Below are 26,391 nucleotides of genomic sequence, written 5' to 3'. Positions count from 1 at the left end.
AATGATGGTCTTTTCATTTTTAGCTTCAATAATTAATTTTAACTATAGAAGATCAATTTCAATTGCATAAAGGCCATACAGACACATTGTATGTTTATTACGTTCATATAAATTGCTGTAAGTGGCCCTAGCAGGTTTTTTTTAAACAGACATAAAATCTACTCCACAAAATACATGAGCTCCCTGCTCATCAATGAGTCCCTGGGTGGTGTAACCTGTTAACAAGCTCATCACCTAGCCCAAAGTTTGGAGGTTCGAGTTCACCCAGAGGTGCCTAGGAAGAAAGGCCTGTTGCTCTACTTCTGAAAACTCAGTCATGAAAGCCCTAGGGAGCACGGTTCTGTCCGGATACGCGTGGGCTGCCCTGAGCCGGAGCTGACCTGACGGCCACTAGTTACCCCTCTCCTAATACGACCACCAAACCGGCCGCCGTCAAGGCCATCCTGTGTCAGGGCAGAGATTTTCAGTGCCTGGTATTTCCGAAGTAGATCGTTAGGCCTTTCTTTGAGGCACCTCACTTAACCCTGTGCACCACCCAGGGACCCCACTCCTCTCCTGTTGTTGTTGTTAGTTGCCATAGACTGGCCCCCGGCTCACAGCACCCCCAGGTGTAACAGACTAGAACTGCTCTATAGGGTTTTTTGGCTGTAAGCTTACGGAAACAGGTCGCCAGGTCTGTCTCCCGCAGCACCACTGGTAGGATTTGAACTGTCAACCGTTTGGATGTCAGTTCACAGCAACCCACTTGCACTACCTGGGCTCCTTACTCTGCTCTTAAACCTGCTGCTGTTGAGTGGATTCTGAATCATAGCGACCCAACAGGACAGAGCAGACCTGCCCTACAGGGTTTCCAAGGCTATAATCTTTACAGAAGCAGCTGCCACATTTCCTTCTTACAGAGCAGCCGAGGGTTCAAAGCTCTGGCCTTTCAGTTAGCAGCCAAGCAATTAACCACTGCACCACCAGGGTTCCTCTCTTAACCCGAAAAAACCAAACCTGTTGCCGTCGTGTCAATTCTGACTCATAGCGACCCTACAGGACAGAACAGAACTGCCCCACTGGGTTTCAGAGGAGCGGCTGGTTACACACTAAAACTGCAGAAGACATGTTTTAACAGTACACGGACCCAGGATTCACTGACGATGAAAAGCAATCAAGGGTAAGAACAGAATCTGCACCCCGAGCAGCTGGTGCCTCAGAGCAAAAACGTCCAGACAGTGAAAACGTCCAGTTTCCTATTCAATGTCACTTCCACACCTATGGTATATACTTACTTCTAATCTGTTTCACAATAGGTTTTAAGAGATCCAGCCACACCTAAAAGAGAGAAAAAGAAGAGAAAGATTGAGACATAACATCTTTATGAAAAGTGTATTTCAAGACTTTATTTCAATCTGTTTAAAATCAAAATATTTTTGAGAATTTTGAGGCCATCTGTTTCTTTTCTTCTTTAGAACGTCCTATCTTACACTGTTTACAACTTTTATAGAACTGATCCCAATTTCCTAGTACTACCCCTGAGCCCTGGTGGCACAGTGATTAAGTGCTCAGCTGTTAACCACAAGGTCAGCAGTTCGAACCCATCAGCCACTCCATGAAAGGAAGACGTGACAGTCTACTTCCACAAAGATTACAGCCTTGGAAACCCTATTGGACAGTTCTACTCTGTCCTATAGGGTCACTACGACTCAGAATTGATTTGATGGCAACCAGTTGGTTTTTTTGGTTTTTAACCTGGAGCCTGAAAATTAAATTCTCTCCTTAAAAAAAAAAAAAATTCCAAACCAGTTGCCGCCAAGTCTATTCGGACTTGTGGTGACCTTGGGTGTTCTGAGTAGAACTGCGCTCCATAGGGTATTCAATATCAGTGATCGTTCAGAACTAGATTGCCAGGCCATTCTACTGAGGTGCCTCTGGATGGATTCGAGCCATCAACTTTTCAGTTAGTAGCCAAGTGCTTAACCATCTGCACTGTTCTGGGACTCCAAAATCTCTCCCAGACTCAGACAAATAATCCACATGGTTAACTAAGAATTTTCCTTCTCTTATTAGTACTTACAGATATTCAGAAAATATTAATGATAATCACATATGTGGCTACATGCTGAGTAAAATATTCAAGCTCCTTATTGAAGATAACTAGCTGTGCATACAAATAGAGCAGCACCTTTCTGAGGGATATGGAAAAGGAATAAATATTTCCTGAATACCACCTCTGCACAGGCACACTACAGATAAGCCATTTACTTCTCAAAAACCCCAAACCTGTTGCCGTCGAGTTGATTCTGACTTGTAGGGACCCTATAGGACAGAGTAGAACTGCCCCGTAGAGTTTCCAAGGAGTGCCTGGTGGATGCAAACTGCTGACCTTTTGGTTAGCAGCCATAGCTCTTAACCACTATGCCATCAGGGTTTCCTTACTTCTCAAAAGAAGGCCGGAAGGACTCCTGTTACCCAGCAGAGAAATCTGAGACTCTCAGAGGCTAAATAATCTGTCCAAAGTCCCATAGCCAGGGAGTGGAACAGCTAGCCTGAAATCAGGTCCGTCCAGCTTCAAAGCCCACACTCTTTTTACACTTGTGCCCCTTACCGTGTAGACTGAGGGGCAAAACTTCAAATAAAGGAGAAACCAGCTGCCCTTATTAATAGGGCAAATTAACCATTTAAAAAAAAAAAAACTATCCCCATTTTGGAAACCCTGGTACCGTAGTGGTTAAGTGCTACTACGCCTGCTAACCAAAGAGTCAGCAGTTCGAATTCGCCAGGCGCTCCTCGGAAACTCTGTGGGGCAGTTCTACTCTGTCCTATAGGGTCGCTATGAGTTGGAATCGACTCGACGGCACTGGGTTTGGTGGTTTTTTTTGGGGGGGGTATCCCCATTTTGGCTCTCAGGGCAGTGCCAACAGTTAAGGGCTGTTTAAACCCACCCAGAGACACCTCGGAAGCCAGGCCTGATAATCTCCTTCTGAAAGTTCACAGCTTCGAAAACCCTAAACAGCAGTTCTATTCTGTACTCACGGGGTCACCATAAGTCAGAATCCACTCCATGACAACTAACAATGATCCCCATTTCACTTTTTTTTTTCTTTCAACTGCCCTAGTTTTGCACTCCTGATCATTTGAAAGGATTCTACTGAAACTCCTATTTGCACATATGACAATGCAAGTTTGGTATGTTGAATATAAAAGGGTTTTACAAATGAATCTGAAAAACAAAGACACCCCCATAGACAAGTTCAACAGCTCAGGCATAGCAACAGTGGTGAGGATTGCACAGAACTGGGCAATGTTTCCTCCTGTTGTGTGTAGGGTCACTGTGAGTGGGAACCAACTTGATGGCACCTAACAACAACATAGAGAACTATGCAAAGAATACAAACAGGTAATTCATGAAGAAAATATGCTGATGGCTTACATGAAAATGTTCAAGTTCAGAAGAAATTTGCACTAGAAATGCAAATTAACACAATGAAATACCATTTTCACCCATTCAAGTTGCATCTAGATTTGCCTGTATACTACGTGTGTATTTGAATTTTACAATACCCAAAGCTGGCAAGGCGGCAGAGAAATGGGCACCGTCTTACTCTCCTGGTGGGTGTATGATCTGATTCAACTTTTCTGGAGACGATTTTGGGAATAATTATCAAATTGCTAAAAAGTATTCTTGTAAATTCTGTTTGATCTAGTAATTTCACTTTTATAAATTCTTCATTTATGCACACAAATGTTTATGTACAAGGAATGTGTATCTAATATATATGTGAAAAAGTTTACAATAACCTAAATAACAATTAAAAAACAAAAACCCATTGCCATTAAGTCGATTCTGAGTCATAGTGACCCTATAAGACAGAACTACCCCCTAGAGTTTCCAAGGAGTACCTGGTGGATTTGAACTGCTGACTTTTTGGTTAGCAGCTGTAGCTCTTAACTACTACGCCACCAGGGATTCCAAATAACGATAAGGAATGGTTAAATAAAACCGTATTAATCTGTATGGTAGAAAAGCATGCAGACATTAAAAATTATGTCCCTGATGAATAATTAAGAATGCAGGAAAATAGATTCAGAAGGCTGGAAGATGGAGGGTCCTGTTTTCATCTGCTTCCCACATTATCCAGATTTCCTTAAATGAGCAGTCACAATTCTCATAATGGAAGAACTAAAATCTTAAATTCCTACTTGTTCAGGTATTCATCACTGTTTCAAATAAGATTTTATAATGAAATTCTCATTCCTATATTCCCCACTCTCTACCACCCTTCTATAAGAGAAAAAATAATGGCTGTAGTTGACTTCGGATCATCTGTTATGCTCCTAGCCTCAGCCTTGAAGTGGGAGAGAACACTCATTGGTCACAGCACTCATTACTTTCCCCTCGTCAATCCTCAAAGACAGAGAAGGGTGCAAAAGTATCTCCATTTGACAGACGTGAAAACTGAGATTCAGAGGATAGCTGCCCAACGGTGGAACTCAAACCCTGTTCTTCAAGTTCATTTATTCATTCAACAAAACATTCCTGGGGCCCTACCGTTTGAGGCACCATGCTGGACTCTGGGAACCCAATGATGAGAAAAACCACCATGGTCCCTGCTTCATGGAGTTCGCAGTTGAGCAAGGAAGATGGACAGGAGCCAAAACTTTTCCTAACAAAAGTGAACAAGTACCTCAGATGAAGGAACGAACCAGGGCCCCAGAGTGCTTTGAGTGCCTGGGACAGAGAAGGGACGGAGATGGTGGTGGGCTGGAGATGCGGGGAAGCATTCCTGAAAATGACATTATGCTAAGATACAAAGTGGAAGGGAGGTGAGAAGAACACACTGCGGGTATGCCGTAAAAACACTCGCCCACACGCCTGAGGTGGAAAAGGCCAACGTGGCTGCCGAGCCAGGCTGGTGGGTACGGATGGGGCCAATCCCCATCGAGGCCATGTTAAGATGCTTCGTCCTTACCCTAAGAGCAATGGGAAGGATCTGAAGCATGGGGCTGACATGACCAGATCTGCATTTTATGAAGATTTTTCTGGCAGTGTACGAAGAGGTTAGAGGGGGCCAGAGTGGATGCAGGTTGGTCCATTACAATTGTCCAGGCAGCAGATGACAGCATTTTGGGCAAGAAGACAAAATGAGAGCTGGGGGGAAAGTGGGTGGACTCAAGAAACATTAAGAGATAAAAACCAATGGGGTTTACTGATGGGCCGGACATGGAGGCTGAGGGAGGACACAATGGCTAGCGTGATGTGTGATTTCTGCCGCAGGCAGCTGAGGGGTAATGGTGCCATTCACCGTGGCGGGGAGCACTGGAATAAGGCCAGGACTGAGGGGCTCTATCCTGGCTGACTCTGATGTACGTTTGGATCACCACTGTCAGTTTGTCATGCTGTGGTGGCCTGTGTGTTGCTATGAGGCTGTAAGCTATGCCACCGGTATTTCAGATACAAATGGGCTCACTCATGGTGGACAGATTTCAGCAGAGGTCCCAGGCTGGCAGATTAGGAAGAAAGGCCTGGTTATCTGCTTCCCAAAATTAGCCAGTGGAAACCCTATGGATCCCAACAGAACACTGTCCAACACAGTTCTGGAAGACGAGCCGATTTACCAACAATCATGAAGACAGTGTGGGACTGGACAGTGTTTCTTTCTGTTGTACATGTGTCAGAGGCAACTTAACAACAACTAATGATAATAATAAATAATTTGATCTGGAGCTCAAAGGAGAACTTCTGGCTGGAGAACTCCCATTTGGAAGTCATCACTACCTCACTCTGCAGGGAGAAGACGGGTGGACTGCTGCCGGGGTAGAGGACACAGAAAGAAAAGGCATGTGTACCGACAAACTCCCTCACCACGTAACAGCCAGCCGGAAGCAGGTGAGGATAAAAGGAAAATAAGGAGACAGTGGTGTCATGGAAGTCACAGGAAACATGCTGTTTCCGGAAGGAAGAAATGTTAACAGCTGCTGAAAGGTCAAGTAAGCTGAGAGCTAGAGTATCTCATGATCACATGATGCAGTAATGGGTCTCAAAGTCGGATGGTGGCGAAGAGGCAGGAAGGATAAGTGAGTTTTCCAAGACCTTGGCTGTGAAGCAGAGATGAGATAGAATGGAAGAAGGAGTGGGTAAGGGATCAAGTAAGAGTATCATTCATTTGCTTGTTTTTAATGGGAAAGACCTGGGCACATTTAAAAAGAAGAGAGGGTGAAAATATGAGCAAGAAGGAATAACTCATGTCATAAAAGGCCTAAGATGACCTGAACAGATAAATCGAAAACACAGGTGGAGACATTAGCTTGAGACAGAAAGAATATCCCTTTGATCGTACGAGAAACAATCTGTTGCCATGGAGTCGATTCTGACTCATGGCGACCCCATGTGCACAAGAGTAGAACTGCATTCCATAGGGTTTTCAATGGCTGTAATCTTACGGAGAAAGGAGCCCTGGTGGCGCAATGGTTAGGTGCTCAGCTACTAACTGAAAAGTTGGCGTTTGAGCCCAGCTAGCAGCTCCTCAGGAGAAGGGACCTAGCGATCTGCTTCCAGAAAGACTGCAGCCAAAGAAAACCCTATGGGACAGTCCTACTCTGTCACATGGAGTCACCATGAGTCAGAATGGCCCACAGCACCCAACAACAACAGCCATTTTACAGAAGTAGATGGCTAGGCCTTTTTTCCACAACGTTGCTGGGTGAATTTGAACTGCCAACCTTTCACTTAGCAGCCGAGCACAAGCCATTCATGCCACCCAAGGACCTAAGAGAGACAAGGATAGGATGATGACAGACACACCAAAAAAATAACCAAATCTGATGCCGTCAAGTCGACTCCAACCCATAGCGACCCTATAGGACAGAGAGCAGAACTGCCCCCTAGAGTTTCCAAGGAGCGGCTGGTGGATTTGAACTGCTGACCTTTCAGTTAGCAGCTGGGCTCTTAACCACTGCGCCACCAGGGCTCTGTGACAGATATAAGTAGGTGTGTACTTCTGTATCAGGAAGATAAGAAAGTTCCTATTCGATGCCTTTTGTTTTGCCTGTAAATGAGAGGGCTGGGGGATTGAGGCTAGTGGACGGGGCCGAAGCAGTCATTGCGTTGCGTGGGAGTGAGCTAACCACGAACTCCAGGGGGGCTCCCCAGGGCCGTGAGGGCCCACTCAGGCGCCTGCCATCCTGCGTTCTCTCAGCCTCTGCCGCTGTCTCGGGGGAAGCATCAGTGATCCCGCACCACTGCCAACTCTGTCACAGAAGCTGCCTAAACATCCACAAACTACGCAGGACAACACAAGTACATTTTGGCAACGTAGCTGCCAATTTTGCAAATTGTTTTAAAACATCTCTATTCTGTTTTTGCCATTTTTGCGGAAAGCATCAAATACAAGCACGAATTTAAGCCAATGGAGCATGTGGTTTTCTAACACGTGGGTCTGGGAACGTAAGACTGGCCTGGATTCATCAGCCCGTTGGTAGAGCGCTCCAGTGATAACGCCACAAGATATCAGTCATAACACAACACAACTAGCCTGGAGGAAAACTCATGGCCTGTGACAACCTATCTATCAGTCAGATTGATATCTGCAGAGCTAGGAGAGGAAGGCCTTGTACACACAGGTCTTAATCCACTCTAAATGGATGAGGTGGAAATAGTGAGAGGAAGAAATGGTTGCTGCTTGACTAGAGAGTTAAAACCTTGAAGTCTGATGTATACGGAGGGCTACAGGGAAGCAATTTAAACTGGCCCAGGTCATCTTAGCCAAGTCTCTTGATCCCTCAGCCTAGGCAGAACAAAAAAAACAAGTTCCACATGAGTAAAAAGGTAACAAAACACCATCTTTCTTTCCCTGACAGCTGAGCTCTAGAGGGTTTCATTTGTAATTACCCATCTCTAGCCGTTGGAAACCCTGGTGCCATAGTGGTTAAGTGCTGTGGCTGCTAGCCAAAAGGTTGGCAGTTCAAGTCCACCAGGCGCTCCTTGGAAACTCTATGGGGCAGTTCTACCCTGTCCTATAGGGTCCCTATGAGTTGGACCCGACTGGATGGCAACGGGTTTGCTTTTCTGGTTTGTTTTTTTTATCTCTAGCCCTAGTGGTGCAGTGGTAAAGAGCTTAGCTGCTAACCAAAAGGTTGGCAGTTCAAATCTACTGGGCGCTCCTTGGAAGCCCTATGGGACAGTTCTACTCTGACCTATAGGGTCACTATGAGTCAGAATTGACTTGATAGCAACTTTTTTTTTTTAGCCCCAGCAGGAGCCCTGGTGGCACAGTGCTTAAACGCTGAGCTGCTAACTGAAATGTCCGTGGTTCAAACCCACCAACCCCTCTGTGGGAAGAAGGTGTGGTAGTCTGCTTCAGTAAAGATTTACAGCCTTGGAAACCCTACAGGGGAAGTTCTACTCCATCCTGTAGGGTCACTATGAGTTGGAATTGACTGTGGGTTTGGTTTCTTTTGTTTTGGTTTATTACTTTTCCCAAATTTCCATTTCTGGTCAAAATAGAGTAACAGGCACCAGATTTACTCCTAACTTAAAATAACCAAAAAAAAAAAAAAAGACAAAATACATAACACAGCAGATCTGAAAACAATGGACATCAGTCAACAAGAAACAATGATTGCTCAAAGACAGGAAAAAAACCAAAACCCATGACCCCTAGGACTGCCCCTGCCTGTTGACCTGAGAGAGCTCCCAGGCTATGGTGGAGGGAACAGGAACACAGGTAGAACCTGCCAAAACCCCTGAGCTGAGGAGATGGAGCTGAGCGTGTTGGGTGACCAACATGGCCAGAGTCCACAGGTCAGGGTACCAGGCAGTAGAGAGTTGCACAGAGATAGAATTTAGGGGTCTACAAAGGGCTGCTCTTGAGTAATCAACTGAGTGCTAACCAGTGCATGTTTGTAAAGAAAATACCCGATACTGGAAGAAGACCATGGAAAAGGATTAGGGGCAACAGTGTCTGGTACTCACAAAGGGCCAGGAATATTACTTGTTCCTGGATGGAAAACGTCATGAATTTTGGGGTTAGGGGGACATCGGGGTAGAATACCAAAAGGTCATGCCTTAGTAGTGGAAAATATTTAGTCCCAGACTGTGCACTATTCCAAGGAGCTCTGGTGAAGCACTCGGCTGCTAACCAAAAGGTTAGTGATTTGAACCCACTCAGCAACTCCAGGGGAGACAGACCTGGAGATACACTTCTGTGCTGATTATAGACCAAAAAAAAAAAACCCCTATGGGGCAATTCTACTCCGTCACATGGGGTCCGTGTGAGTAGAACTCAACTCAGTGGCACCTAACAACAACATGCACTATTCCAGTCCCACCTAACAAGTCTTAAAAGCAAGATCCAAAGGGGCCAAACTGTTTTCAAGTAACTACATCCTAGAACAAACGTAACAAAATGTATAGGAATATAACAGTATTCAGCACCCAAAGTGGTAAAACTCACAATGTCTGGAATCCAATAAAAAACCACTAGGCATGCAAACAAGCAGGAAAATAGGACCCCAAGGAGACAAAAATATAAATACAAATTAATCAATCCAAACTGACCTAAAAATGACACACGTCTGAACTCGCAGACAAGAATTTTAAAACAGTTATAACTGATGCCCACATGTTCAAAAAGTTTAGTAGAGATGTGGAAGATATACACAAATTAACGTCTAGAGATGAAAACTACATTGTGTGAGACAAAAAGACACACTGGATATAATTAACAGATGATTAGACATTGCAGATAAAAAATATTAATGAACTTGAAGATGTGGCAATAGAAACAACATAACATGAAACAGAAAAACTAATAAAAAACAGAGCATCAGTGAACTACAGGACAACTTTAAGAAGCTTAATAGATGTGTAACTGGAATCCTCAAAGAGGAGATGGAAGGGAAAATATTAGAACTAATGTACAGAAATTCTCCAAATTTGATGAAAATTTTAAACCTACAGATCCAAGAAGCTCAGAGAAATTTAAGCATAAGACACATTAAAAAAAAAAAAAAAAAGAACTGCACAGAAGCACATTATAATCAAATTGCTTGAAAACAGTGGTAAAGAAAAAAATCATGAAAGCAGCCAGAGGAAAAAAAGACACATTATATACGAAGGAACCATGACAAAAACAGATTTCTTGTGAAAATACTGAAAGGGGAAAAAGCATCTTACAATTGTCCGCCCACCAAAAAAAACTTTGAAAAACTAAAGCAAATAAGGACTTTTTCACACATACAAAAGCTGAGAGAATTAATCACCAGCTGACCGCAGAAGAATTGATGCCTTTGATTTACGGTGTTGACGAAGAATACTGAATATACCATGGACGGCCCGAAGAAAAAACAAATATGTCTTGGAAGAAGTACAGCCAGAATGCTGTTTAAAAGCAAGGATGGCAAGACTTCACCTCACATACTTTGGACATGTTATTGGGAGGGACGAGTCCCTGGAGAAGGACAGCATGAAAAAACTGAGGGTCGGTGGAAAAAAGGAAGACCCTCGACAAGATGGACTGATAAAGTAGATGCACCAGTGGGCTCATCAAACACAGCAACGACTGTGAGGATGGCGCAGGACTGGGCAGTATTTCATTCTGTTGTACGCAGGGTGGCTATGAGTCAGAACTGACTTGATGGCACCTAACAACAACAGATCTGTCCAATGACAAATATTAAAGAAAGTCCTTCAAGGAGAAGGGAAATGATAATAAGACCAGAAATGGTATCTACATGTATAAATATATAAAATGTTTTATCCTATAACAACGACCATGTAGCGAGTGGTTTATAACATGTATAAGTAAAACGTATGACAATAACAAAAAGGCCAAAAAAGAAGAAATGGAAGTATACTGTTGGAAGTTTCTTATAATATCAACCAACTTAACCTAATTGTCATTTATAGAACAACCACAAAAAGGACAAGAAGGAAGAACACTCTACCCAACGATGGCAGAGTACACATTCTTTCCAAGTAGACATGAAACATTTACCAAGATAGACCACATCCTGGGTCATAAAACAAATACCAATAAAAAAAATTTTTAAGGGCTTCATGTCATACAAAGTACATTCTCTAATCACAATGGAGTTAACTTAAAAATCAATGGCACAATGATCTACAGAAAATCCCCAAATATTTCAAAACTAAGTAACATAATCCTAAATAACCTAGGGGTCTAAGAAGAAAGCAAAAGGAAAATTAGAAAGTAATTTATGAAAACACAACAAATCAAAATGTGTGGGATTCCACAAAAAATCGATTTTTAAATAACCTTCTATTCATTTACAATTCATCCAAATGCATTACAGAAGATTAGAAAATTCAGATAAGCAAAAAGAAAAGAAAAAACACATGCCACCACCGAGAGATCACTGTTAACACCTCAGTGAGCTGGCTCTCAAAGCTAAGGATGCATCGAAATCAACCTAAAACCAAACATATATATATATGTATACCCTTTCCCTCTGGGTCCATTCTGACTCATAGCGACCCTACAGGGCACAGCAGAACTGCCCCATACCCAGAAAACCCGTGCTGTTGAGTCCATACAGAGTCCATACAGAGTTCCTTACAACACACCCTGCCGCCCCTCCCCCCTTTTCCTATGAGTCCCAATCGACTCCGCGGCACTGGGTCTTTTTTTAGGTGTGGGGTGGGGTGGGGAAGAAGATCTGCATTTCTATCCAGCTCCCAGGCGACGCTCATGCTGCAGGTCCTGGGACCTTGCTTCAGGAACCACGGCCTTAGCATACAACCTTCAGACCTTTTTAAGCACAATGGGCATGGGTCTATGCATATTCTTTCATAAAACCAAAATGAGGTCATGCTGTTCTGTAATCTTTTTTTCCCCACTGATTTCTATCTTTCTATTTTGTAAAATTTCCCCTCATCAAATACTCAGATCAGGTTCAAATTCCTCTAGTTGACTAAAAACTGTCCTTACTGTCGGGCTGTTGAAACTGATACCCATTCCAGCACCACGCTTCGTATCTGTCTGTCCGTTAAGTCCCTTTTAATTTAGCGCAATCCCTTTGTTCTAACGACACTGATCTGCTGCAGAAATGTGTGAATAAAATTTGACCTGAAAACTGTAGGTTTTCATTTATTTACAAGAAAAGCTTTAAATAAAAAAGGAATTAGATTTGTAAACCACAATGCAAAACCAAATGGAGTACAAGCCTTTTCCCCTACATTGAATTCATTAAGTAGTATCTGATATACCAGTTAAAAAGAAAGGCAAGTTTTGGAATAAAACCAAGACTTAATATTATAACACAACATCTGGAGTTTCAGGGACCCTGTGCCTGGAGGAAAACTGTAACCTTTGGGGACTTTAAACTTTTACCACAGCTTAGCAATAAACCTTAGGCTACGTACGTACAGAACACCAACTACTGTTCTAACTACTTCTAAATAATTTGTTCAATATGCATCAGCTTTGAAGAAATTCATTTCAAAAGATTTCACTTGGGTTATTTTGGTCACTTTAAACTACAGTTTGCTTCTTCAGTTTTATCATCTGCCCCCCTGCACTTTTTAAACCTTTTATTTTAAAAATAAAACACAGATGCTGAAGACTACACAAAACAAATGTATATCTAGTGAAATATTAAATGGCAAATACGCTTGTAAATCATTACCCAAGTCAAGAAACAGAACTCTGCCAGCCGCCGCATCTCAAACCTGATCCCCTCCCTCCCCCCACTCTAAACCTAACCAAGACTTTCAGACTTTTCAGGTAACCATTTCTGACATCATTCATCCATTCACTCATTCATTTATTCGCTTATTTGTTTGTTAGTCATCACCACACGGTGCACCTTTATACACTAGAGTTTGTGTTGTTAGTTGCTGTCAAGTTGGCTCCCGCTCATGGTGACCACATACACAACAGAACGATTCAACAACGTGAAACGCTGCCCAGTCCTGCACATCTTCATGCCTGTTGGTGTGTTTGAGTCCATCGCCTTGGCTGTTATGTCAGTCCATTTCACGGAGGGTTTCCCTTGTTTTCACTGACCCTCTGCTTTACCGAACATGATGTCCTTTTCTAGCAAGTGTTCTTTCCTGATGACTTGTCTAAACTAAGACAGCTGAAGTCTCGCCATACTCATTTCTAAGGAGCATTCTGGTTGAATTTTTTTCTAAGATGGAATTGTTCATTCTTCTAGCAGTCCATGGTATAGTTAACATTGCCTACCAATATCATACACTAGAGGTTTGGTCTTTGCTAAATTTTAAATCCTTTACGTATCTTTGAAGCTACAGCTTCCTCCTCCATCTCTTTTTATTCTTTACAATTTATCTGTTGACCTGTAGAGCTTCCCAGAGTCTGAATTCTGCGCTCTGCACACTCATTGTACTCTTCACCATGTTCCTTAGTCCTCTGTAGGTTCTGCAAATTGACAACTGGATCCAATCGGGTCCCTTTGGCAAGACCAACATGTTGTTGTTTATTTTTTTAATGCCATAATCACGGAAGACCAGATGAGTTGTGAAATGACATCAAGGACATCATACAGGAAGAAAGCAAGATGTCATTAAAAAGACAGGAAAGAAAGAAAAGACCGAAATGGATCAAAAGAGGCTCTGAAAGTTGCTCCTGAATGTAGAGTAGCTAAAACAAAGTGAAGAAATGATGAAACACAAAGTTGAACAGAAGACATGAAAGGGTGGCTCGAGAAGACACAGTAATGTATTATAATGACATATGCAAAGGCCTGGCATTAGAAAACCAAAAGGCAAGAACATGCTTGGCATTTCTCAAGCTGAAAGAACGGAAGAAAAAATTCAAACCTCCAGTTGCAATATTGAAAGATTCTGGGGGAAAAATACTGAATGACGCATGAAGCATCAACAGAAGATGGAAGGAATACAAAGAGTCACTGTACCAAAAAGAACTGGTCAATGTTTAGCCATTTCAGGAGGCAGTATATGATCAAGCACCAATGGTACTGAAGGGAATGGCGAAAAACAAGGCTCCAGGAGTTGACGGAATACCAATCGAGATGTTGCAACAAACAGACAATGCGCCGGAGGTGCTCACTCATCTATGCCAAGAAATTTGGAAGACAGCTACCTGGCCAACCAACCGGAAGAGGTCCATATTTATAACTATTCCAAAGAAAGGTGATCTAACTGAAAGCAGAAATTAGCAAACAATAACGTTAATATCACACAATTTTGCAGATCATTCAAAAGCGGTTGCAGCAGTACATTGACAGGGAGCTGCCAGAAATTCAAGCCAGATTCAGAAGAGGACATGGAACCAGGGGTATCACTACTCATGTCAGATGGATCCTGTCTGAAAGCAGAGAACACCAGAAAGAGGTTTACCCGTATTTTATTGACTATGCAAAGGCATTTGACTATGTGGATCATTACAAATTGTGGATAACACTGAGAAGAATGGGAATTCCAGGACACTTAATTGTGCTCATGAGGAACCTGTACCCAGACCAAGGGGCAGTCATTCGAACAGAACAAGGGGATACTGCATGGTCTAAAGTCAGGGAAGATGTGAGTCAGGGATGCATCCTTTCACCATATCTATTCAATCTCTATGCTGAGCAAATAATCCAAGAAGCTGGACTATATGAAGAAGAACAGGGCATCAGGATTGGAGGAAGACTCATTGACAACCCTGTGATATGCAGATGACACAACCTTGCTTGCTGAAAGTGAAGAGGACTTGAAGCACTTACTGATGAGGATCAAAGACCACAGCCTTCAGTATGGATTATGCCTCAACATAAAGCAAACAAAAATCCTCACAACTGGACCAATAAGCAACAGCACGATAAATGGAGAAAAGACTGAAGTTCCCAAGGATTTAATTTTACTTGGATCCACAATGAACGCCCATGGAAGCAGCAGTCAAGAAATCAAACGACGCATTGCATTGGTCAAATATGCTGCAAAAGGCCTCTTTAAAGTGTTAAAAAGCAAGATGTCACTTTGAGGACTGAGGTGCACCTCACCCAAGCCATAATATTTTCAATTGCCTCATATGCATGTGAAAGTTGGATAACGAATAAGGAAGACCAAAGAAGAATTGATGCATTTGAATTACGGTGTTGGTGAGGAATACTGAATATACCACGGACTGCCAGAAGAACAAACAAATGCATCCTGGAAGAAGTACACCCAGAATGCTCTTTAGAAGCAAGGATGACAAGACTTCATTCTTGCATACTTTGGACATGTTATCAGGAGGACCAGTCCCTGGAGAAGGACATTACACTTGGTAGAGGGTCAGTGAAAAAGAGGAAGACCCTCAAAGAGATGGATTGACCCAGTGGCTACAACAATGGGCTCAAGCATAGCAAGCATTGTGAGGATGGTGCAGGACTGGGCAGTGTTTCATTCTGTTGTACACAGGGGTCACTATGAGTCAGAAACGACTTGACAGCACCTAACAACAATTAATTAACTTTCTGTTCTCATTTTTATGTGAAATTTGTTTATCAAACTTTTTAGAAGAGGGCATGATTCAGAGTAGCTTTTCAAATCTCAAAGAGCTTCCTCTTCTACAGTTTTTGTGTAGTGTTAAAAAGCGTGATGGCATGTTTTCTGAGATTCCCTGGCTTATTTCCCTCCCCTTTGTCTTTTGTTCCTCTCTCTTGTCCTTTGTTAAGTTTGATTCTATTCCTAGTAGTTCCTCCAGTGTGGTGTCCTGTCCATAAGGTCAGTTAATGATCACCGGGAGTGACACTGCTCCAGCCCCTCTGGGCCTCGCCAGTTGCCGCTGCTGCTGCTGCCAAATGGGTCCGATCTAATGCTCAGTGGACACAGAGTGGCTATTCCGGGGCTCTCTTCTCTGCTACAACAAGGCACTCAAATATATCAACGATCATGAAGGTGCCACAGGACCAGGCAACATTTTGTGCTGTTATACAGAGTTGCCGTGAATCAGAGCGAACACCATGGCAACTAACAACTTCTCCTGTGGTTTATCAGATGGCCCGCTGCTTCCCTGTTTGTTCCTGCCCAGACACTGATGGCATGCAGGCCCTTTGCCACTGACATTTTGTCTCAAACCACTAATACTTGGAATCTAGGGGTTTCTTTGCCACCTAGTTTTGTCATAAATGTTGGCCGTGAGTTTTCTGTTTTGCTAAGCAGCTGCTCTGCCTGTTTTTACGTGTGTTTTTTTGTTTGGGGAGGTGTAAAAGCTATGCATCCAGTGCTAACATCTTCTTCTCAATATTCTATCCATTTCAAGAACACCTTTCCATGTGTGATGGTTAAAACTGTGTGTCAACTCGGCTGGGCCATGATTCTCAGTGGCTTGGCAGTGATGCAGTTTGGCAGCCATATGATGTTGTGATCACTTCCATGTTGAGATTTGCTATAATGTGATCACTGCCATGACGGGATCTGCTGTGAGTAGCCAGTCAGTTTTGAAAGAGAGTTTCCTTGGGCGCGTGACCTGCATCGAATATAAGCAGACAGTCTGGCAAGGCTCAGGGGGCTTTTGCTCATTCTGGATCCTGTAGCTGGCTCCTGTCTGTCTGACCTCTGGTTCTTGGGACTTGAACTAGCAGCTTACCTGTCTGTGGTCTTGCCTGCCAATCTTGGGATTCATTGATCTTCACAGCCTGTGAGCAAGAGCCCTGCTCTCTGACCTATGATCTTGGGTTTGCCAGCCTTTCTGGCTACATGAATCAGAAGTCTCTATCTTGACCCACGGACTTGGGATGTTCTAGCTTCTACAACCAAGTGAGCAGTTTCCTGGATATAAACCTCTCTCTATATATATGTTTATACGCTTTACTGGTTTTGCTTCTCTAGAGAGCCCAGCCTAAGACACCATCTATTTTTTGCTTCATTGACTGCATACCTTTCACATTGTCCTCTAGAGAACCCAGCCTAAGATACCATCTATTTTTTGCTTCATTGACTGCATACCTTTCACACTGTGTCCTTGAGGCTGGGACTGGGAAGTGCCCTGAACAAGCACAACTATAAGTCCTCCGACCCCACTGGCTATTTAGCCTGGCTTCATGCCTCCTTCCCAATTTCTAGTTCTAGCCTCAGGTCAAATGCTGTACCTCAAACTCAGAGATACTGCTTTAAAACTGAAAAGCCTAGTTCTGCAGAGAACAGAGAGGTCGTTTTTTCATGCCAGACACAAAGGCCAGCCTTGAGAAGGTGCAGCACTGTGTCTACTGTCTTTGTGATGACGCTTTCCTGCTCCACCTGCGGAGATCAGTGAATAAAAACTCACGTCCTCAAGGCATGCTGCCCCCTACCAGCTGGACCTCCTGGGAGCCTAGTGGGGAGAGAGAAGCAGGAAAAGGGGCTTACTGAGGGAGGGCCCCTCAAGATAACTTCCCAGCAAAATTAAACAGTTCAGAAATTACCGGCATTTTTAAAGGAGACGTACAGGTAGTCCTGGGTTATGACTATCCAACTTACCAATTCCTGTGAAGCCTATTATATTAAAAATCTAAGGTACCATACACTGGTTCATAATAACAAACAGGCACTACTTTTCCACATGCATCAAAACATTATTACTAGTAGTGGTATATTATTATGTTAACGATGTTTTAGTGTATGTGGAAGTGTTTCTTTAATTTTTTTTTTATGCATAAAAAGGTACACTATATACTAAGACAAAGATTTGGCTAATTGACATTGGATAAGAACCATACCTATCTGTTCTGACTTAGTACAAACTCAGCTTAAAGATAGTGACTTAGTAATAGAACTCATTTGTCATCTGGGGACTGCCTGTACAACCAAAAAGACCCCAAACCCGTTGCTGTCAAGTCGATTCCAACTCATAGCGACCCTATAGGATAAAGCAGAACTGTCCACAGGGTTTCCAAGGAGCAGCTGATGGATTCAAACTGCTGACCTTTTGGTCAGCAGCTGAGCTCTTAACCACTGCACCATCAGGGTTCCGCCTGTACAACAGGGGACCCATAATACATCTCCCTGGAATCCTGCTTACACTGATCGCCTCTAGACCAAATCTCAGCATGTTAATTAACTGCTCTTTGTGCCAAAGCTCAAAAGGATTATTCTCCAATTGCACTTGTCTTCCCCAGAACTTAATCCCATGAAGTGTGAAGAAGAGCTAGCTGGAAACGGATTATAACCACGGGGTCTTCACTGCAGGGGTGGCTGGCCCGCAGCATTACCCTTCTTCTCAAGAGACAGCCTCTTTGGTTCCTGACCAAGACCAGGGTAAGTCTGAGATCCTGCCCTTGCCAAATCCAGCATCTGACGAAGTTGTACATTAGGTACAAGTGGCAGGAATAAAAATGTAAAGCCTATCAAGTTATGTAAATAATTAAACTAAATAATGTAAAGCCAGAAACCCTGGTGACGTAGTGGTTAAGTGCTTGCCTGCTAACCAAAGGGTCAGATGTTCGAACCCACTAGCCACTCCACAGGAGATAGATGGGGCAGTCTGCATTCTTAATGATTGTTGTTGTTAGGTGCCACTGAGTTGGTTCCGACTCATAGCGACCCTATGCAAAACAGAACAAAACACTGCCGCTCCCGCGCCATCCTCCCTGGGTGGTGCAAAGGGTTAGGCGCTGGGATGCTAACCAGCTGCTAACCTTAAAGATTACAGCCTTGGAAACCCTATGGGACAGTTCTACTCTGTCCTATAGGGTCACTACGAGTTGGAACTGAGTCGACAGCAGTAGTTTTAATCCAAAGCCAATTCCTCTCCTGGGATACACCCTAAGGGACTAAAAGCAGAGTACAGATACTTGTATGCCAGTGTTCATTACAGCACTATTACCAATAGCCAAAATGTGGAAACAACCCAAATATCCATCAACAGATACACAGATAAACAAAATGTGGCACACATGTACAATGGAATAGTACTTAGCCACAAAGAGAAATGAAGGCCTGATAACATGCTACAACATGCGTGAACCTTGAAAACATTATGCTGAGTGAAATAAGTAAGTTCACAAAGGACAAATATTGTACGATCCCACTTACATGAAATACCTAGAACAGGCAATTGTAGAGATCAAAGTTTATCAGTGGTTATACCAGAGGTGGGTGGGAGGAGGAAAGCAAGGAACTACTGCTTAAAGAGTAATGAGTTTCTGTAAAGGGGGGTGAAAATGGATAGTGGTGATTGCTGTATATGGTAAATATAGTTACAGCACTGAATTGTTCAGTAAAAATTGTTAAAATGGAAAATGTTTTGTTTTATATATAAAATACCATGCCTCATGGTATTTTTTTAATTAGTAGTCTTTATATATTTTTAAAAAATTTTTATTGTGTGGAAATATGTATGTGTGTGTGTGCGTGTGTGTGGCCCCCATCAACACGGCCACTGTCAGCTACAACCATGCTGCTCCCGGTATGGTGATCAAGCCCCCATAGTCTCATCTCTGCTGGCCCCCTAAATGTTCAGCCATCCTCGGTTCTGCAATACTCCTTCTCCTTTGTGTCTGGCATGTTCCTCAGAGACCCCTCCTGTCAGATGGCCTCACTTCGAGGCCCAGGGAGAAGGGAGCCAGGTAGTCTGCCCAGATGAAGTCAGTCTGTCCAACCCCAACATCACAAGCAGCCACGGTTTCCATGACCTTGAGCCCCTAGAAGGCACGCCTGCCAGGAAATGAACCCAGAGATGCCTATCTTCCTCCCAAACTTCAACAATATTTATTTATAAGAAATGGGAATTGTTTTATCAGATCAGGGACCAATATCGTTTTATAACAAATTGGTGGGCTAGCCTCGTTGGTTTATAAGCTAACCAGCAGATACAAGAATGAAATAAAACAGGTATCTGAGACACAAAAAGCCCTGGTGGCACAACAGTTAAGCACTCGGCTGCCAACCAAACTGCTGGCGGTTCGAACTCACCCAGCCACTCTGCAGGAGAAAGACCTGCCCTCTGCTCCCCTAGGAAATCCTATCGGTTCCTCTGTCACATGTGGTTGCTATGAGTTAGAATCAACTCCATGGCACCCAACAACAGCTAATAACACATGGGGCTGCCATGAGTTGGGGGCCGACTCGACTGGCAGCTAACAACAATAAGAACCATGTGCCAGGAACCCTACGGGGGTTCATTAAAGTTTCTTATTTAACCCTCGTAATAATCTTGAAAAACTTTTCTTACTCCCAGTTTTCAGATCGACAGCAAAATCACAGAAGTTAAGCATCTACCCACCTGCTAACTGACAAAGGAAATGTTTAGACACAGATTTACAGGCCCTAATTCAGAGCTTTTCCTACTATCCTCAGCAGACCAACGTGGGAAACCTTACATACGCATCTCTGCTGCTCATCTCTGTGCAGCTCCTTGAGGTGGAGATCTGAGGGGCAGGGGGAGGTTGTTGAGAAAGTGCACCCTCTGGCTAAGCGGCGCTGGGTGTGAGCCCTGTTATACACCTGGCTACCCAGTTCCCTGTTCAGTCTTGGGCAGGTTACTACTCTGAATACACTCGGTGTAAAATGTGGATGATGAAATACCGACCTCAGGGGGTGTTACAGAGCCAATTCCTGCCCACCACCTGTTTTTAGATGGTCCACAAGCTAAGAGTGGCTTTTACATTTTAAAGTAGATTAAAAGAAGTCAAAACAGAACGAATATGTCATGACATGTGAAAATTACATGAAATTCAAACGTCAGTGTCCACAAGTAATGTTTTATTGGAACACAGCGTTGTTCATCCGTTTACATACCGTCTGTGGCGGCTTTGGTGCTACAGTGGCAGAGTTGGGTACTTGCCATAGAGATGACATGGCCTGTAAAGCCTAAATACTTACAATCTGACCCTTTACTGAAAGTTTGCTGCCCCCTAATATGAAGAACGATGGGCTTGAACATGCCAGTGATTGTGAGGGTGATGCTGGACCACGCACTGTCCCCTTCTGTTGTATATAAAGTCACCACGACTCAGAGCTGATGCAACAGCGACTGACAACTACAACCATGCGAAGAACAAATGAGATGCATGAAGCTTACAGCTGAGTTTGCGGCACGGTACACGCTCAGGGACAGTTAGCTCCCTGAGCTTCTCCTCATGCCAAACTAATGGCTTTGCAGCCTTTCACCACCCTTCAGAAGCCAGGTACCAATTAGCTGGCATGTTAAGTACAGGGTCTTAATTTCTAGGATCAATAGCATTACTGCCACGGAAAGCACAATCTATAAAAAAAAAAAAAAAAAAAAGCTGATTAAAAGAATCCTCTATCCTTTGCGGTGATCCTGGGGGGATGGCTGCCTGCATCCAAGGTCAACACCAGGTGAAACTTGCCTGTAAACACAGCATCAGCTTTATTGATTGGTAAGCCAGAGGATGAGTCTAATTGAGAGGAGAGAACAACTGATTATTTAGTCATCTCACTAGCGTGTTTCCAACCTTGAGAAACACATCTCAGACTGCGGACAGCAATCCCTTTCTCCTTAGACTTTTTAAACCCTGACTGTTACTGATGCTCTGACCTGGGCTACGAACAAGACAAAAACGATGAGGAGGGAACAGACCGCTGAGCTGGAATGAGTTCCTTGAATTCAACTTAGCACCTAGAGACAGAGATCCACAACCCTCCATGCCAAGTATTTTGCGGAATAACTAGTTTCCCCACTTATTGCAGAGAACTGGGCAAAACCAGCTGTGACAGCCCCACATCTGGGCATGGTGAGAACAAGAACACTTTCTCCGGGTCTGGCAGATGTGTGAGCAGCCTCTCATATGAAGCCTGGAAAAGGTAATAAACAGTGAAAATAATAGCAACATCTTACTCCCCACTCAGTTTGGGAGAAGGGAAAAACTGGTGCCTTTCTTTGGCTATATGGATATATTGTTGTTGTTGTTGTCAGGTGCCATCGAGTTGGTTCCAACTCATAGCAACCCCACGTACAACAGAACGAAACACTGCCTGGTCCTGAGCCATCACAAAATTATTGCTGTGCTTGAGCACATTGTTGCAGCCACTGTGTCAATCCATCTTATTGAGGGTCTTCCTCTTTTTTGACAACCTTCAACTTTACCAAGCATGATGTCCTTCTCCAAGGACTGGTCCCTCCTGATAACATGTCCAAAGTACATGAGACCAAGTCTCACCATCTTCACTTCTAAGGAGCATTCTGGCTGTACTTCTTCTGAGACAGATTTGTTTGTTCTTCTGGCAGTCTGTGGTATATTCAATATTTTTCACCAACACCACAACTCAAAAGCATCAATCCTTCAGTCTCCCTTATTCACTGCCCAGCTTTCCCATGCATATGAGGTGATCGAAAACACCATGGCTTGGGTCGGTAAAATAGCAACATTAAGTGGACATCACTTACTGTGATCTTTTTGTGGTCAGGAAACTCGAGGCCAAAATAGTCACCCTCCACGAGGTTGAGGTGATTGCAAACAGCATCCAGCAGCACTTTCCCTGGAGCCCTTTGCTGTGAACAGAAAAGACAAGGAGTTACACCCTCGGAGACGGGCAGCAACGAAAACACACCATGGCTCCTCACTGCCAGGAGGAACCGTTCAAGTCCTTCACACCTTGCCTTCAACTCATCCTTCTCATGCCACGTCCCACCACTTACTCCACGACACCCTGGACGCCATCCCTCTGCACCTCTGTGCCTCACTCAGGCTGTTCCCTGCACTACGAACGCTTATCCCTGCCATTTTCTCTCCACCTCAACCCCTGACCCCTTTTGTGACAGCTGAGATCCTGTCCCTGTGCCTTTCCTTTCTGCCCCTTCACAAGCATGCAGAGCTCATTGCTCCTCCTCTAGGTTCCTTAGCCCTCTGTGCAGACTCCCATCCAGGCACACACACATGCAGGGTAAAGGCCGTATCTTATTCATCTCTGTTCCTACAATATCAACGAGGCCAATCAATTTTGTTGAAATGAATGCACAAATGAATAAAAGTTACTGATTCCACTGTATCATATTTAAGTATCTAGGAGTCTGTCTCCACAATTAAGTTTTAGGCTACTTATTCATCTTTATTTTCCTTCTGCCCAGCAAAGTACCTGGCACTGTGTTGCTGCTACCTGCTAAACTCAATGCAATCCACACATTTTCTGTGTGCTGAGCCCACAGGGAAGGGGAGTGTGATATGTAAGATGCCAGTCACATGCCTCGGTTTCTCTCACCACCCAGTGGGTTTCCAATGACCCACTAGTAAAACGGATCAAATCCCACCATACAGATCAAATACTGAAAGAAAAGTGTTTCAAAGATACTGCTATCTACAGCTAGTGGTTTTACAGTTTCACCTCCTCTCTGATAAGGGCAGGGCATTTCAGGAAGCAGTCAGTAACCCAGGAGAACAATGAACAGTCAAAGTCATGTGATCGCACGTCCATTCCCCACCTTGGCATGGCCTGAGGACCTGTTAAAATCCTTCAGTGTCAAATATTGTATAAGACCACTATTATAAGATCTTGAGAAATAGTATAAACTGAGAAGAACACATACTTGTGTGGTTACAAGGCGGGGGGGTGGGAGAGGGTTATTTACTGATTAGTTAGTAGATAAGAACTACTTTAGGTGAAGGGAAGGACAATACTCAATACACGGAAGGTCAGCTCAACTGGACTGGACCAAAAGCAAAGAAGTTTCTGGGATAAACTGAATGCTTCGAAGGTCAGTGGAGCAAGGGCGGGGGTTTGGGGGCTATGGCTTAAGGGGATTTCTAAGTCAATTGGCAAAATAATTCTATTATGAAAACATTCTGCATCCCACTTTGAAATGTGGCATCTTGGGTCTTAAATGCTAACAAGTGGCCATCTAAGATGCATCAATCGGTCTCAACCCACCTGGATCAAAGGAGAATGAAGAACACCAAGGTCACACGATAACTATGAGCCCAACAGACAGAAAGAGCCACAGGAACCAGAGACTTACATCATCCTGAGACCAGAAGAACTAAATGGTGCCTGGCCACAACCAATGACTGCCCTGACAGGGAGCACAACACAGAACCCCTGAGGGAGCAGGAGATCAGTGGGATGCAGACCCCAAATTCTCATAAAAAGACCAGACTTAATGGTCTGACTGAGACTAGAGGAATCCCAGCGGTCATGGTCCCCAAACCTTCTGTTGGCCCAGGGCAGGAACCATTCCCGAAGACAACTCATCAGACATGGAAGGGACTGGACAGTGGGTAGGAGAGAGATGCTGATGAAGAGTGAGCTATCTGTATCAGGTGGACACTTGAGACTGTGTTGGCATCTCCTATCTGGTGGGGAAGATGGGAGGGTAGAGAGGGTTAGAAACTGGCAAAATTGTCACAAAAGGAGAGACTGGAAGAGCTGACTCATTAGGGGGAGAGCAAATGGGAGTATGGAGTAAGGTGTATATAAGCTTATATGTGACAGACTGACTTGATTTGTAAATGTTCACTTAAAGCTCAATAAAAATTATTTAAAAAAAATAAAATAAACAAAACAAAACAAAAAATGCTTCAGTGTCAAATAATAAAGCCCTTTTTTCCAGATGCTGTATCATGTTCCCATGTTCCCCACCACTGAAACCCAGAAGACACACACACTATATGCCCACGGATACGCCCACACTTGCCAGGCTCTAGACCTTGCATGTCTGGTGCAGGAGTCACTGGTGGAGTCATGTCACATGTACCAGTGACAGGACTAGCGTATGATCACAATGTAACTTCCCTTCCCATTCTTCCTCTTTCAACACAGCTCCCACTCCCCGCCACACACAGACACACACACACACACACTTCTCCACTGGAGTGGACTAAGGGGCTGGTGAGGATCTGGTCACCGATAGTTTTTATACCACTTTGGTAGAGCAGTCTGGCTTGCTACAGTTATTTTGTATACACTGGGGAATTTACCCAGTTATGCCAAAGCAGGTTTGGGCCAAAGCAGGGGACAACCAGCTGCTCCATTTCAGTCCCTGGTCCTGGGTGTAAGCTCTCCGGCAGTCTCCAGAGAGCTGTGTGTTTAACCACTGCACAGCCACTTATCCTGGGCCCTCCTCTCACTCCGGGGCAGTGGTGGTTCCATGGTAGAGCTCTCCCCTTCCATGTGGGAGACCCAGATTCTATTTCCAGCCGGGGCACCTCAGGCGCAGCCAGCACCCATCGTCAGTGGAGGGCAAGGTGTTGCCATGCTGAACAAGCTTCAGCGAAACTTCCAGACTAAGAAGGGCTAGGAACAAAGGTCTGGTGATCTGATTCCGAAAATCAGGCAGTGAATACCCTGAGGATTCCAACGTTTGGTTCCACTGTGCATGGGGTCGCCATGAGTCACGGACCAGCTCCAAGGCAACGAACAACCACTTCTCACTTCAGTGAAATCGGCTGACATTAACTACAATGTTATAACAACAGCTCAGGGGATAAGATGACGTGGAAGAAGCTCTATACCATAAGTTTTTTTTTTTTTTTAAAGGAAGACCACATAGCAGTTTCACAATCCTTCTTTCTGACAACATTTTCTATTTGTTATAAAAATGAACCACCAATTATCTGACCAGCTGGCACTCACATTTCCCCAGGAATTCCTGGAACTAAGTGAATTTGATAACTTCATCTAGATTTACAGAGTCCAGGAAATGAGACTTAACAATTTAAAGCTGAAAGTCTAAACAAGTAAAAAAATCAATATACAGTGGGGGTCTTTGTGGGTATGGCGTTTGACGGAGCACTTTGTGGGACACACAGAAGAGAGGCGGAGTTAGCGTGTCAACTGGGCCCTTCGCTAAGTTAGCAGAGATTTTTATGAACCTACTAAGCACATCTTAGTAATCACAAGAGGCTTCATGGAGACACAGGAGCCATGGCACCATCTCAGCATTTCAAACACCACTGCTATCCTGCCAGACGAGCACAGCAGATGCCTAACGCCTCGCAGAAAGGTGGGTTTGCAATAGATGCTTGGAATCGAGCTCGTAAATGATATAAATTTGGTGTCTTTAAAAATATCATTCAAATTTATTGTTTTACAGAAATCCTTTATACAAAATGGCATTTCTCTGATACCAAAATTTTATATAAGAAGAAATCAACTTAGAGTTTGAATGGTGTCTTTACAGCTCCTGAAATCCTGCAAAGTAGATGCCTATAAAGCATGATATAAAGTTCCCTGAGAACGCTGGCTACATTCGGGGTTACAAGGAAAGCCGGTATGTAGCGACTCTAGAAGTATTTCTAAAGGTTTAAACACACCCGCCACATGACACTTTCACAGCTAAGTGTGCTGTTATGGCTCCATGGAGTCGCCATTAACAGCCCGACAGGTACAAAGCAGACACAGCCTAAAACGTGTGTGGACATCATGGTGTCAGAAGTTCGTGGGTCCTCCTTCCCTTTCTTTCAGGAGTTGGTGTGGCACTGTCCGGCTCCCTCGATGCACCCAGGGCCAAATTCTGCTGTAGAGAAAGTGTCTCCCCGAAAGGAAGCAGGCAAAGTTTCCATCCG

General features: G+C 43.9%; 1 protein-coding gene across 4 annotated transcripts in view; it reads right to left on the bottom strand.

Moving 5' to 3' along the window:
- The window catches only part of FARP1 (FERM, ARH/RhoGEF and pleckstrin domain protein 1), a 380,271-nt gene that overhangs the window by 118,622 nt on the left and 235,258 nt on the right, over positions 1 to 26,391 (bottom strand). For all 4 annotated transcript variants that reach the window (XM_049853257.1, XM_049853260.1, XM_049853258.1 and 1 more), the window contains exons 3-4: positions 22,281 to 22,385; positions 1,275 to 1,317 (exon numbers count right to left, since the gene is read on the bottom strand). In XM_049853257.1, the coding sequence (XP_049709214.1) occupies positions 1,275 to 1,317; positions 22,281 to 22,385 (148 nt within the window). The remainder of the gene's footprint in view (positions 1 to 1,274; positions 1,318 to 22,280; positions 22,386 to 26,391) is intronic.

The sequence above is a fragment of the Elephas maximus genome, chromosome 14, assembly GCF_024166365.1.
Source record: "Elephas maximus indicus isolate mEleMax1 chromosome 14, mEleMax1 primary haplotype, whole genome shotgun sequence".
In the NCBI taxonomy this organism is placed as follows: Eukaryota; Metazoa; Chordata; class Mammalia; order Proboscidea; family Elephantidae; genus Elephas; species Elephas maximus.
This window is presented reverse-complemented; position numbering and strand designations above follow the sequence as displayed.